Source organism: Vombatus ursinus, unplaced genomic scaffold, assembly GCF_900497805.2.
Source record: "Vombatus ursinus unplaced genomic scaffold, bare-nosed wombat genome assembly UNPS02014798.1, whole genome shotgun sequence".
In the NCBI taxonomy this organism is placed as follows: Eukaryota; Metazoa; Chordata; class Mammalia; order Diprotodontia; family Vombatidae; genus Vombatus; species Vombatus ursinus.
The window spans coordinates 62,147,628-62,162,487 of record NW_020954576.1 but is presented as its reverse complement, the minus strand read 5'-3'; the positions used below and the strand labels follow the sequence as shown (position 1 = coordinate 62,162,487).

The 14,860-nt window shown below is 37.9% G+C and overlaps 1 protein-coding gene across 1 annotated transcript in view; it reads left to right on the top strand.

Moving 5' to 3' along the window:
* The window catches only part of LOC114049455 (pecanex-like protein 2), a 369,169-nt gene that overhangs the window by 48,525 nt on the left and 305,784 nt on the right, over positions 1-14,860 (top strand). The window contains exons 6-8 of the mRNA XM_027870706.1: positions 6,177-6,324; positions 6,558-6,703; positions 9,010-9,103. Of these exons, the coding sequence (XP_027726507.1) occupies positions 6,177-6,324; positions 6,558-6,703; positions 9,010-9,103 (388 nt within the window). The remainder of the gene's footprint in view (positions 1-6,176; positions 6,325-6,557; positions 6,704-9,009; positions 9,104-14,860) is intronic.

The window sequence follows — 14,860 nt, the reverse complement described above, 5'->3', positions numbered from 1 at the left end:
AAAGAGAAGGCAATAGAATTACAAGAGGTTGGGAAAGATTTCCTGTAGAAGATGGGACTTAAAGGAAACCAGAGAAGACAGTAAGCAGAGATGGGGGGGGGGGCATTCCAGCCACAGGGTACATCCAGAGAAAGAGCCAAGAGATAGAGTGACTTGTTTGTGAAATAGCCAAGAGGCTAGTGTCACAGGATCCAGGAGTACATGAAAGGGAATAAGGTATAAGAAGATTGAAAAGATAGTATTGGGCTAGGTTATGAAGGGCTTTGAACTCCAAGCAGAGGATTTTGAATTTGATGATGGAAGTGATAGGGAGCCACTGGAGTTTATTAAGCATTGGTGTGAAAGAGTCAGACCTGAGTTTTAGGAAATTCTCTTTAGTGACTGAATAGAAGATTGATTGGAGTGGGGAGAGAGACAGGTAGATTCACCAGTAGGCTATTGCAAAGTCCAGGCATGAGGTGATGAGATCCTGCATCAGAGTGATGGCAGTATCAGAGGAGAGAGAGCGCTATATTTGAGAGGTGTTGCAAAGGTGAAATTGATACACCTTGGTAAATATATTGGATATGGAGGGTGAGAGGTAGCAAGAAGTCTATGTGAGGAGTCTTGAGGGACTGGAAATATGGTTTTGTATAGTAATAGGAGAAAATATAATGTCATGTTGAAAAGAACATGTTCACATTGGACATGTTGAGTTAAAGATGTGTACTGGACATCCAGTTTGAGATGTCTGAAAAACAGTTGGAGATGCAAAATTGGAGGTAAACAGAGAGGCTGGAGCAGGATAGATAGATTTGAGAATTGTCAACATAGAGATGGTAGTTAAAATCATGGGAGCTGATGTGATAACCAAATAATATAGTGGTAGAAGAAAAGATGGCTGAGGACAGAATCCTGTGGAATACCTATGGTCAGATGATGGACATGGTCTGGAAGATGATCCAACAAAGGAGACTCAGAAGAGTTAGGTAGGAGAAAAACCAGGAGAGAGTGGTGTCCCAAAAATTTAGAGAGAAAAGAATATTAAGGAGAAGAGGGTAACAAACAGTGTCAAAGAATGCACAGAGACCAAAGAGAATGACATTGAGAAAAGACCATTTGATATGACAACTAAAAAATTATTGGTAATTTTGCAGAAAGTAGTTTCAGTGGAATGATGAGGTTGGAGGCCAAATTTTACCAGGTTAAAAAGAGAATGAGAGGAGAGAAAATGGAGCTACCTACTGTAGATGGCCTCATCAAGGAGTTTAATCAGAAGGGGCAGGAAAGAAATTAGATGATAGTGCGGAAGGTGGAATCAATTGAGGGTTTTTTGAGGATGGGGAATCATAGGCATGTTTGTAGGTAGTAGAGAATGGGTGTGTAGACAAGGAGAGATTGAAGACAAATGAGAGTGAGGATGAAAGGGAATAATCTGTTGGAAGAGTTGGGAAGGAAGGACATTGCTTGATCACTTTTAAGGGTTAATCTTGGTAAGGAGTAAGGCCACCATTTGACCCACAGGTGAAATAGGAGAAAGGGACAGAAGGCAAATGAGTGATATGAGATGAGAAAGAGGGAAGAAGGAACTCATGGTGAATGGCCTCAATTTTTTCCTATAAAATATGGGACAAATTTCCAGGTGAGAGAGTAGGGGAAGGATGAGCCATGTGAAGTTTGAAGAGGGATGAAAAGGTTGGAAGAGCTACTGTGGAGTGGGAAAGTGAATTGATTTGGCAGGTATAGAAGGAATGCCTAACAGGAGTGAGGGCCCATTTGAGGTTGTATCACATAAATTTGTAGTGGCCCCATTCAGGAAGATTTTATGGTTTTCTCCACTTTTGTTCAGCAACACACATAGGAGGGAAAGTGACAAAAGGTGGGAGTGATGCAAAGCTGTGGCATAATTGGCAAAATGATAAGGGGGCTAGTGATTCAGGGACATTTTAGAGTTAAATTTGTTCACCACGGGGGTCAAGATGGGGAAAAGAGGAGAGAATAGCTATTGCAGGGGAGATGGTCTGGGAGAGAACTGAGGGTTTTAGGGATGTCGTGGTGCGTATAAAATGTAGGGTTATGTAAGGTAAGGCAGGGAGAAATGAAAAACCAAAAGACTATGGTCAGATAAGGGGATTCAGGTATTCTTGAATATGGAGGTGGTACGTTTGTAAGTGATGGCAAGATCAAGGGTATAACTATCTTTGTGTGTGAATAAAGAAGGGTGGCGGGATAGTTCATGGGAAATGAGTAGGTTATCCAGGGCATTTCACTCTCCATCACCCCCTTAGCCAATAAGTTGCCAAATCTCATTGTTTGTACTTCCACAGCATGCCTTGCAGTATGCCTTGCTTATGTTCCTTCCTCACTATTCACATAGTCACCACCTTAGTTTAGGTCTTATCATCCCGTCATTTGAACTATTGCAATGACCTACTAATTGATCTCCTTGCCTCAATTTTTTTCTCTACCCCAATCAATCCTTAATACAGATGTCAAAAGTATTTTCCTTAAGTGTAGGGTTAAATGACTTGCCCAGGGTAACATAACTAGTGAGTGAGGCCAGATTTGAACTCAGGAAGATGAGTCTCCCAGACTTCAGCTCAGCCCTCTATCTACTGCACCACCTAGCTGCCAACCATGTCACTATCCTACTTGAAAAAATCAAATGGCTTCCTATTGCTTCTAAGATCAAATGTAAGCTTCTTTGTTTCATATTTAAAGTCCATCATAATCTGCCTTCAACTTACCTTTCCAGCCTCATTATACATTCCTCTCCTTCCTTAATGCTATGGTCCAACCACTCCTCCGGTCTCATTGACATTTCTCAGGTATGGCATAGTTCATTCTCAAACCTGGAATGGGTTTCTTCCTCCCTTCTATTTCATAGAATCCATTACTTCCTTTGTAACTAAATTCAAATACCACCTTATGATACTGTGTTTCCTGGTCACACTAACTACTAGTTCTCTCCCTCCCAAAACTACCTTATATTGATTTTGTACATGCAACTACATAGTAGTTTGTGTGTGTGTGTGTGTGTGTATATATATATATATTTTATATAAATGATATAAACAAATACATTACTTGCATGCATATATACATATACATGTTGTCTACCCCAGTAGAATTTAAGTTCTTTGAGAGCAGCAATTGTTAGACTATTCCACTTTTATCTTTATATCCTCATTGCCTATCAGAGTGCTTGGCACATAGTATGTTCTTAATAAATGTTAGTTGATTGATTAATTAACCCAAATGTCAAATATTCAGCAATTCTCTTCTCCCAGGCTCACAGGCCAACAATGCCAAGTACTAATTTCCCCAAGCGACAGCTTTGTCATCTATCCAGGGGATTAGTGAATACTGGTGTCAGTGATCATGGAAGCCCTTTACTGTTTCTGTTCCTTTTGAAAATGGCTACTAGGATTCCATCAGCAGAAGGGTAAAGAACTTGTCACTAAAAGCTTATTAGCTCAAGTAATAATATCTAGGTTATTCTATGAAGCCATGGTACACCAAAACTTTTGCTTTGATCTCATATTTTAAGAGGAGCCTAAGGTTGCTATAAGGTCTGTGGAATATTAACCTTATCATTATCTACATGACAAATGTGTTGAGTACAGAGACGTATTACTATACTTCCTTGTAAGCCCTATAGTACTTAACACATCATACATAACAAAATTTACATTCTAAGATACCTGTTAACTTACCTACATATTGAGGTACTGTCTTTTCTTCTGAAATAGTCCCCTTGTTAGAATCATGGTCTTAGAAATAATGAAGTGAAGACCCACGGAGCCTGCAGAGCGGTCAAGTGGCAACTCAAAGTCATACACTTTCCCCTTCCTTCTTTCTCACCCCTTACTGGCCAACAAATTTATTTGTGCTACATTCTTCATGGAACCTCAGATTATAGAAACCTTAGGGAAATGATTTTGGTTTATGTACTTCAAAAACCATTTCATAGTTCATATGAAAACATACCACAATGGCTAATACATAGCACCAATTCTGAAGGGTGTCTTCATGCATAGGATTTATCATTGATATATGGGCAACATGTACCACTTCCTACATTTCATTGCCTGGAACAAATGAAGCATTTCACTCTGACATTTTTAAAAAAATACTTAAAATACTAAATACACACAATTGTTGAAAGGTAAGTATTCTACTTGAGAGACAAACTTATTTTTGCTGAGATCTGCTTATAATGAAGCAACTAATTAATTCAGCAGTGTGTTGTAGTAATCAAAAAAGCTAACGTAATGTAATATCTTTGTTGTCATTGAGTCATTTCAGTCCTATCTGATTCTCCATGACCCCATTTGGGGTTTCCTTGGCAAAGATACTGGAGTGGTTTGCCATTTCCTTCTCCAGCTCATTTTACAAACGAGGAACTGAGGCAAGCAGGGTTAAGTGACTTGCCCAGGGTCACACAGTTAGTAAGTGTCTGAGGCCAGATTTGAACTCAGGTACTCCTGACTCCATGCCTGGTGCTCTATCCCCTGTACCACTTAACTGTCCTAATATGCTCTTGGGCACATTAAAAGGGAATAGTTTCCATGTTTAATGAGGAGGTAGTTCTTTTTTTTTCCTACTCTGGTCAGACTTCATCTGGAATATTGTGTTCAGTTCTGTATACCATGGTTTATGAATGACAATTGTTAAGTTGGAGAGTGTCTAGAATAAGACTATGAGGATGGTCAAGAGCTGTGAGTCCATGTCATCTGAAGTCTGTTGAAGGAATTCAAGTTAGCCTGTAGTAAAGGAGGCTCTGGGGGACATTGTAACTGTCTTTAAGTATCTGTAGGGTTACTATGTAGAGAAGGCATTAAACTTGTTCTATTTGAGACCAAGAGGGCAGAACCCCAAATGAGTGAGTGGAAATTGCAATAAGGCAAACTTAGAGAAGATATTAGGAAAAACTTCTAAATAATTAGAATTGGAATTGACTGCCTAGAGAGGAAATGGATTCTCACACTTTGGAGGTCTTCAGGCAAAAGCTCAATAACCACTTGTCAGCTATGTTATAGGAAATTTCTTTTTGTGTGTGCATTGGACTAGAGGCCTCTGAGTTCTCTTCCAACCCTCAAATCCTGATATTTAAATAATTTAAAATAAGCCACTGAAGATAATTTAGCATGGTTTATGTGTTCTGGTGTGAATGTAAGCTGGTAGGATGTCAAGAGCTCATTCAATAAGAAGAAGAATGTCTTAGATTTACATGCTTTAGGGCTTAAAGTTTCCTAGTGTTTTCACATACATTATCCCCATTTGGTCCTCACAACAATCCTATCATATAAATAGGCAGATATTGTTATCCCCATTTTATAGCTTAGGAAACTGAGACTGAGAGGTTGTGAATTGAATGCAAGGCTTATAAGAGTAAATAATAGAGCCCTTGAGTCAGGTCCCTTAACTCCCAATTTAGTGCTTTATCCACTGTATCGTGACGTTTTGAATGATGATATTGCAGAACAGGATCCCTGGTAGGTGGAAGACGTGTTATTGTGGTGGACTTTTATTTATTTCTTTTAATATGACTGCTTTGTCACCCCATCTAAATTCTAAGATTTTTGAGAGCAGGTACCCAACCTAAAGTGTTCTCTCAATCCCTCTCTCTCTCTCTCTTTTACCCTGTCCTACTCCCTCTTCCTCTCCCTTTCCCTCTTCACCCACTTTGTTTTTGACTGCCACCTGTGACTTCATCAGTGTGGGGAAAACTATTGATGTTATAAGGCACTGATACAGACTCCAACTCTACTTATATACAAATTATAGTCTTAGAGAGTTACCTGGGCTCTGAGAGAAGTTACTTGTTCACATATTTGGAAATAGGACCTGAACTGAGATCTACTATGCCACATTACCCTGTACATAATGAGGTTCATAATAAATATGTATTGATTGAGAGATGAATGGAATCTTTTGGAGAGAATGGAAGAGTTAAAGTTCCTGATAGATATGTGTGGGTAAAGTGGAAGGGAGTGGATATGGAGGTAAGGGAAAGGGTATTACTGGAGTTTTACCCTAGTTTATCAGGAGAGTTTATAAACTGGGACTTCAAATCTGGTTTTATTTATTAAATATTTTACTTTTCTATCCTGCTAATACCCTTGGGTTTAACCCAAGATATATTCAAATTCTTTACATTAACATTCAAAGGAATGTGTTTTTTTTTTTTTCAGATAATCACCCTTTGGAGAAAAAGGATGAAATCATGGAAAATGAAAAACCCGGTGAGAATATTTCTAAACAAGGAAGAGCAGATGTACAAGGCCAAGACCATACTTGTGCTAGTCCTGTGCTTACTGAACCCACCAAGATCACTGCACTGTAAGGACAACTAACTCATTTTTGTTTTTCTAATTAAAGAGCCCACACAATATGAGTCCTAATATTCTATCTGATTTACATTCTTTGTTGTTGTTGTTGGTGGTGGTGGTGGTGGTAGTGTGTGTGTGTGTGTGTGTGTGTGCGTGTGCGCGCACATGCGCACGTGCGCCCATGTGTATGTGTTTATTATTGAAGAACCTCCTGATGGTAGTTTTAAATTTTTATGTGTCAAGTTTCCAGGGCAATAGACAAAGACAAATAATATACCGGGTTACTTCCCAGCAAGATAGCTCTGTCTTGCAAGTTATAAGTGGACCTGAGACATCTCTGCAAGATGAGATACCTGTAGATGCTATGCACGTTTTCATTGATGAACATGGTAAGTCTCTGCAATTGTTGCTAATATTCCATTAAGGAAGGTCTCTAAATTTTCTAAGAGAAAATTCATGGTCACATAGAGCAAGTATTGACTGGGATATGGGGGTGATAGGCCTCAGTTCTCTTACCAGCTCTGCTATGATTTGGACAGAGCAACCACTCTATATGTTTTGCTGACTTGTAGACTTGCCTTCAAACCCTGTCTATGCTTCTCAGTGGCTGTGTGATCTTGGACAAAACTCTGTCTCTTTTTGTACTGTTTTGGCTAGAACAAGGATCTGTGCCATTGCTATGTCACAGAAGCTGCTTTGCTGTAATGATAATCTTTGCTGGACACTGCTCTGATGGATTCTCTGATGCTTCCAGTTTTTGGCTCAGCTGAAATTGTTAATTCTTGAGTTTCTTTTAATCAAAGAAAGAATGGGTATTGTCATTACTCTTCAATTTAAACTTTTTTCTAATTTTTTTAGGCAAGGGTAGGAACACTGGCCTGGGACCAGCAAAAAAAAGTGTTCCCTTGCTACAGTTCCACATTGTCCTGTCTTATCTCCTTAGAGTCTGGTTGAAAGCTATGGAAGCCTTTTGCTGCCTCTGTAGGAAATTCTCAGCCTCAGGCATGTGGCATTTTAGACCAAAGAGGAGAATCTTCCCAGATAACTAATACCCTCAGTTTCAAGTCTTTTCTTTGGACTTCTCTCCTTAATGCAGGGCCTTGGGTCACTCTGTGAGAGATTTCATCCTAGTTTATAGTAAGCATTTCATATACTTTTCAGTTTTAATTTCTGAAGTACAGATTATAAATTAGGAAATTATTGGACTTTGAGTCAAAAAGACTTGACTTCAAATCTCACTTTAGCTTTGTGACCCTAGTCAAGTCACTTATTCACTCTGTTTCAGATCTTTCATCTTTAAAGTGATGGGGTTAAACTTGATGGTCTCTAAATTCCCTCCAAGATCCAAATATATTATCCTATAATCATACAGACTACAAACAGCTCTGAGGTTTGATGTTCTCCACCTTTCAAACCCTAAGTCTCTTCCATTTTTCCATGAAGAATAGTTGATGAAGGAAAGGCACATGAATAATCTTAAGACCAGGAAGCAAGGTCACTGCTTCTTCCCCCTACCCTTTCCTAAATTTTTCGTGGACAGATACAGTAAGCCAAAAGTATGGCATTACAACTGTATGATTCTACCAGAAGTTCCATTGACTGCTTAAGATATCTATCACCTTCTAGTGCCTAGATAGAATAGATAGTCCTGAAAATGAGCATATACTTAGAACCATCAACTATGAGGTCTGAAAAGTGTTTTAGAGATCATCTAGTACAAACCTGTTATTTTACAGATGATGAAACTGAAGTCCTAGGGTGTTTATGAGGTGGTCAAGTGGCAAGTTCAAAGTCACATACTTCCCTTTGCTTCTCTCCTTCCACCACAAGTCAACAGGTGCATTTGTGCTACTATATTGATGGAACCATTGATTATAGAAAGCTTAGGGAAGTGACTTTGGCCTATATGCTTAAAGAAATCACCTCAAAAGTCATATCAAAATACTCCATGAGTGCTAATATATAGCACCAGTTCTTTAGGGTGCCTCTCTTCATGAGATTTATTCCTGACATTATAAAGACATGTACCACTTACCACATTTCAGTTACATAAGTTACTCATGAATCATTTTCTTACTTCTTTAATAAAACACTCTGAGACATTTTACATACAAAAAGTGATCTGATTTTGTTTGTCTGGGATACATCAATCCATGATACCCTCATGAGTCAAATGTATAGATGAACTTAGAGTTTCATTCTTCTATTATCATTATTAACAAAGAATATAAACCAACCAGATTATGATACTATCCCATCTCTATGTATTTTTGTGGAAATACCTTCAATTTTTAAAAAAAAATTAGCAAGCTTTCATGTGTACATGGTTCTTGGTGCTGTATAGAATCTAGTATGATATGGACACTGTTACATAGAATACATATAGAAAAAGAATAGGGTAATTTCAGTTTAAATACAAATTGTAAGATTGAATATTTACTTAGATTTCTTACTGTAGAAGTAAATTATCAGAGAGGCAAGAACATTTCTTTATTAAAAGAACTTCCAAATTTATAGTTTACTGTGATGTGCATTCCTTCTTTAGAAAGATTTAAGAAATGTACCCCAGCTGCCATCTTTAATACTCACCGGATAATAATTTAAAATGTTTGCCCTATAATTTTAAAAAAGAAAGAGCAATCTATATACATATGCATATGTAATTTTGCATTGCATATTTTGATGTTTTTTAAAGGGGAAATTAGATCCTGTTACTTGAAGTCTGGGAATCAGAAGGAAGGAGAATTACTCCGTCAGCCATCAAATTGTGACTGTGTTTCTAATGCCCGGTAAGTGGAGAGTTAATCTGAAATTCATTAGGTTTTCCTTTGCTTGGGGATATGCTACTTATTCTGGCAGGGAATCTGAAGTGAGGAGACCTAGCATAGGATGAACATGTTAATTAGTTTTTAAATGTTAAGCCTTGTGGTTTTTTTCCGTAAAGAAAAAAAGTCTAAGATTAGTTGAGGTACAAGAAGAGGGTATTATGGTTTAATAATAGTTATAAATCAGCTAGAAATTTTGAGCATCCTCTAAAACTAAAAATGTTAGTGGTGAATCATAGATGTAGAACAGGGCATTTTTTGCTGGACATGGCCAAAATGTTTGTATTGAAAAAATATGCTACTTTCTTACACTGGAGAATTCTGTGTGTTGGGTCAGGGTTGTTATTGGGAAATGACAACAGCATTAAAAATCAATAAACATGTATTTAAGTAGAATATGCAGGTATAACTCCAGAATTGTGCATAAAAATAATACTGAAACACAGATTCCAGAATCTCAGAAGTTGGAAATTGAAAGGGACCCTGATGACCATAGCCTAACCCAGAAATGAAAAAGGAATAGCCATTACCACACACTTGATGAATGCTAATTCAGCATTTGCTTGAAGACCCCAAAGAAGGGAGAACCCATCACCTCTCTAAACAGCCCATTTCACTTTAGGATCACCCAAGCTGTTAGGACACTTTCACTGAAATCAAGTCTAAATGTGCCTCTTCCATCCATTCATGCTATTGCAGGTAGGTAACATAGCACATAGAGTGCAGGACCTGGAGTCAGGAAGACACATCCTGAGTTCAAATCTCACCTCAGACACTTGCTAGCTATGTGACCCTGGGCAAGTCATTTAACCCTGTTTGCGTCAGTTCCCTCATATGTACAATGAGTTGGAGAAGAAAATGTTAAACCACTACAGTATCTTTGCCAAGAAAACCCCAAATGGGCTCACAAAGAGTTGGGCATGACTGAAAAAACAGCTTACAGTCATTCATACTGTTTTGAACTTTTGGGACCAAAGAGAACAAATCTAGTACCTCTTCCACATGATAATCTTTCAGTTACTTAAAAGTGACTCCCATGTTCTCCTTGAGCCTTTTCTTCAGGCTAAATAACCTTAATTCTTTTGACTGGTGCCCATAAGACATGGACTCACAGCTTTTCTTCTTGGTCACTCTCCTCTTGATACTATCTAAATTATCAGAAAACTAAAAAGAAGTAAATAAGTAATTTGGAAACAAAATAACAAATTATCAATGTCTCTTTCAAACTATGGTACCTAGAAATGAATATGATACTCCTTGGATTTGTTTAGAAGACAGAAGAATTAAAGAAGAGAAAGGCCCAATTTTCATGGTGGATGAGACAATGCTAATTGGTAATAGAGACAATAGAACTGCTCAATTCATATTTTGTTTTGGTTTTCTCTACCCAGGAAAATAATCTCTGAACTGGTAAGGACAAAACAAAAATGACTAATAAGGAGGTGATACCTAAGACAAGTAAGGCCATTTTAAAAGTGCATGTAAATGCTCTTGATAAGTTAACTTCAGATGAACTACATTCTAGAGAATGGGAAAAAATGATATATGTACTTGAGCTACTGCCAGTGATTTTTGAAAATTCACAGAGAATGGGAGAGAGATTATAGGACTTGAGAAGAGGAAATGTCTTTCTGAGTTTCTGTGGCAGAAGGCTTCATCAGCCTAGTAAGGAGTGTCTTTAAACCTGGGCTTGTTCATTAACAACAGACGTGCAGCCCATCACTGGTTCTATGCTTAAAACATTTCCAGATTGATGGAAGTTGGCGGAGCTTGCATTTCGTTGGCATAGTCTTAGAGGATACAGACCCACATCCATACCCTGATGAAGAATTGGAGGAGGCTTTTAGTGAAGGCTTCCCATAGAAACATTGTTGTAAATAGTGATTAAGTTATTTAGTAGTAAGTACTGACTCAAGAAATTGTGTCATTAATAGCATTGTTTCTGAGAGAAAAGGCATGAAGAGATCAAAACAACTAACTTAGAAATGTGGCTTGAGCACAGCTTGTTCATAAGTTGAAAATGGCCCATATTTGAGCATTTGTAAATGACTATTGTGTTATGGTTTTCAAAATGTGGATTATCTAAAATTATAAAACTATAAGATATGCATATTTATGTCTATTTTATGAGATGATTCGATCCAGTGAGGATTTATTAAACATCTATTATGTGGTTCTTAGGATCATAGGAACATAAATTTAGATCTAGAAGAGACTTGGTAGTTATTCTAACCCACAACATTCATTTCACAGGTGAAGAAATTGATACCCTTTGCCCTGTGTACTAGAGATATAAAAATGAAAGATGAAATAGTTCCTGCCTTTATGGAGTTTATAATTCAGTAGGATATTAAATGTGTAATACAAGTCTAAATTAAGACTTAGACTTAACTTTATATTAAGCATAAAGAAACATCAAACAGAGATATGAGATGAGGAGGCATAGCTCTCCCCCAGCTTTGGGAATCAGGGAAGGACTTACAGAAGAGTTGGTATCTGAAGCCACGCCTTGAAGGAATGGACGTCTTTTTTATTGAGATGTGATAGAAATCTTTTCTAAAGATAGATAATGTATGGAAGTGGGAGAAAGCAAGACAGGATTGGGGAATGATTGTTAGTCCAGTTTAGCTGAAGAATTACAGCTTTTGAAGAGGTCATACTATTTTAGAACTTGAAAGTAGGGTTCTTTATAATTTATATATACATATATATATAGATAGATAAATGTGTGTATATATATACATATATATATATATGTCTCTTTTTCTGTTCATTGTTGTTCTGTAGTGTCCAAAATTTCATGACCCCATTTGGGGTTTTCTTGGCAAAGATATTGGAATGATTTGCTATTCCTTTCTCCAGTTTATTTTACACATGAGGAAATTGAGGCAAAAAGGGTTGGGTGAATTGTCCAGGGTCACACAGCTAATAAGTTTCTGAGGTCAGATTTGAACTCAGGAAAATGAGTCTTCCTGACTCCAGGCCCAGCACTCTGTCTACTGCACCATCTAGCTGCCTCCTTTAGTAATATCTTACACGAATATATCATCTTGGTATGGAGGTGACCCTGGCTTCTTAAAGCCTATGCCAGTAGATAATAGCTGTGATGATTCTATTAAACTGAAAAGTTTCATATATAGTCCTAGTGACTATTATTCAAGGATCATTCTAAGTTCAGAGACAAACTCATCTCCATAAGCTCTATAAGCCATCAGTAGGTGATATATGTGTGTATGTATGTTTCTATAAAGACACATGCTTATATGTACATATATACACACATACATATATATATACAAACAAATAATTATTGTTTATATGTGTGTTTATGTATGTATATGTAGGCATACCTATTTTACTGGCCACAAGTAAAAGTATATTTTACAAACTACCTTGCTAAGGCATAGCTGTATTATGGTCTCCATCAGGGGAGAGAATCCTAATATAAATGAATTATTGTCAGCTAAAATGAAGTATTTGAAGTGTTTTTCTCAATGTAATATTTTTTTGCTGTTGGGGGATGGGGTGGGGAGAGGAGGTAGGGTTGAATGAATATATTTAATTTTTTCTCAAAGCTTCATTTAACCATTGAGTTCCAGCATGCTAGGAAAGTGGCTAAATTGCATTTTCCATACTTTAGTTATACCGATTAGCATTTTCTTGGTGTGTAATAGTGAAAAGATGACACAAGATTCATAGTCATAGGACCTGGGTCTAAATCCAAGCTCTACTACTTGTCACCTGGGTGGCCTTGGACAAATCCAGAACTTGGCATAGTGCCTGGAAAACAGTAGGTGCTTAATAAATGTTTGTTGTCTTGAACTGACTAGATGGCAGAGTGGGATGTATTTCCAGTTGAAGACACATAGTCTTTAGGAGCCTGAGTTTACCTAGGAGTTTTCAAACAAAGGGTTTCCTCTGGCAGCTGTCACATCATTGGTAGGGCTATGGCATCAGGGAACATGAACCATTAGCAAAAGGTCCATATAATCCCTCTTGCACTACCTCCATTTCTGGGGATGGAGGGGGATTAGATTTACAAAAGGGCAGTTTCTAAAAATTAACCAGGATGAGGTAAATGTCATTATCACTATGCCCCATTAGCAAGTTTTCCGGAGAGTTTCAAAAGCCAGTTTTAACTGGAACTGGGTGCAGATTAAACCTTAAGCACACCAGAGTTGTATATCAGGATGCAATTCTAGGAAAGTAGCACCACAATTTCTTCCAGTTCTTCAGAAAGCATGTGACATAAAGCCAAAGGCAAGGCTGCTTCAGTTTTGATACCAAAGGAGATAATCGGGTTCAACAGAGGGTTTAATCAGTTTACAGAATACAAAACACTTTGTATTTATGTGTTTCTTGTGTTATGGGATAAAAAAAAACACACACATTTGCATGCAAAAAGAGACAGGAAAAGAGATATAATCCAAGAAATAAATGTGTGACCCAGTGATCATAAAAGATACATGGATTAGTCATGTAGTAAGAGTGATAAAGAGCCCTTCACAGTTACCTTAGAGCAGGGCTTCTTAATCTTTTTTGTGCCATGAACCCCTTTGGCAATCTGGGAAAGCTTATCAATAATGTTTTTAAATGAACAAAATTAATACACCAGAGGACACTAATGTGTGTGTGTGTGTGTGTGTGTGTGTGTGTGTGTGTGGAGACAGAGACAGAGAGAGACAGAGAGAGAATTCATAGACACTAAGGTAAGAACCCCTGCCATAGAGGAATCCATTCAGTGCATTGAATCAATCCTCTATGAAATATTTAAGGGACAATAGACTTTAGAGCTGGAAGGGACCTTAGAAGGCATTTACTCTAAACCCTTCATTTTACAGATTAAGAAACTGAGGCCAAGTTATTGAGTGACTTGTCCAAGGTCACATAGGTAGTAAGTGGCAGAGGCAGGATTCAAACACAAGTCCTCTGACTCCAGATCCTGTGATCTTTCTTTCCTTTCCACAGCATTCAGGCTCCTGGCACATTTAGGTCCCAGGGTTAAGAATGGATGGGACAACAGATAGCATAGAGATAAGATGGTAAAAAGGAATTGTATATCTTTGCACTGACATACCTGCAAGGAACAGATCCCAAAGCCACTGAAGAATGATATCCAGCCAACTCCACCCTCCGGCATCCTCCTAATTTTCTATTGCTCTCTATTATTAATATGCTGCCGTCACCCTCATTGCAATGGCTGGACGGGGGGGAGAGTAAGAATCCTTCTCCCTAATTTCTTCACCCCTATTTCCACCTTTATTTCTCTTTCTATTAATTGCCATCCTTCCCATTAGCCTCCTTCAACTTCCCTTTCCATTTCCTCTCTATATTGAAGTGCTGTTAACACTTATCCTGCGTCAATGTATTCTCATGTATCTCTGATTTAGTACAGTTTCTTTGTTTCCCACATCTAACAGTGTTTGCTGAGTTCCACTTTGCCTGAAAGTCAGGTGTGTTGCATTTTATTCCTTTCCCCCAGGGTTTCCCAGAATCCTGGAAGTGATTTGGGGGGTCCTCTCATCTCCATGGGTTCAAGCTTTGATCTATGTGTCCCTGTTCATTTTAAGGGTTCAGGTAGTCCAGCTCTATTTAATCACTGAACAGTCTGGTGGCCTTTACAAAGAAACAATTACTTCAAAGTTTTAGCCAGAACAAATATATAAATGTTTGTACACACACACACACACACACACACACACACACACACACACACACACA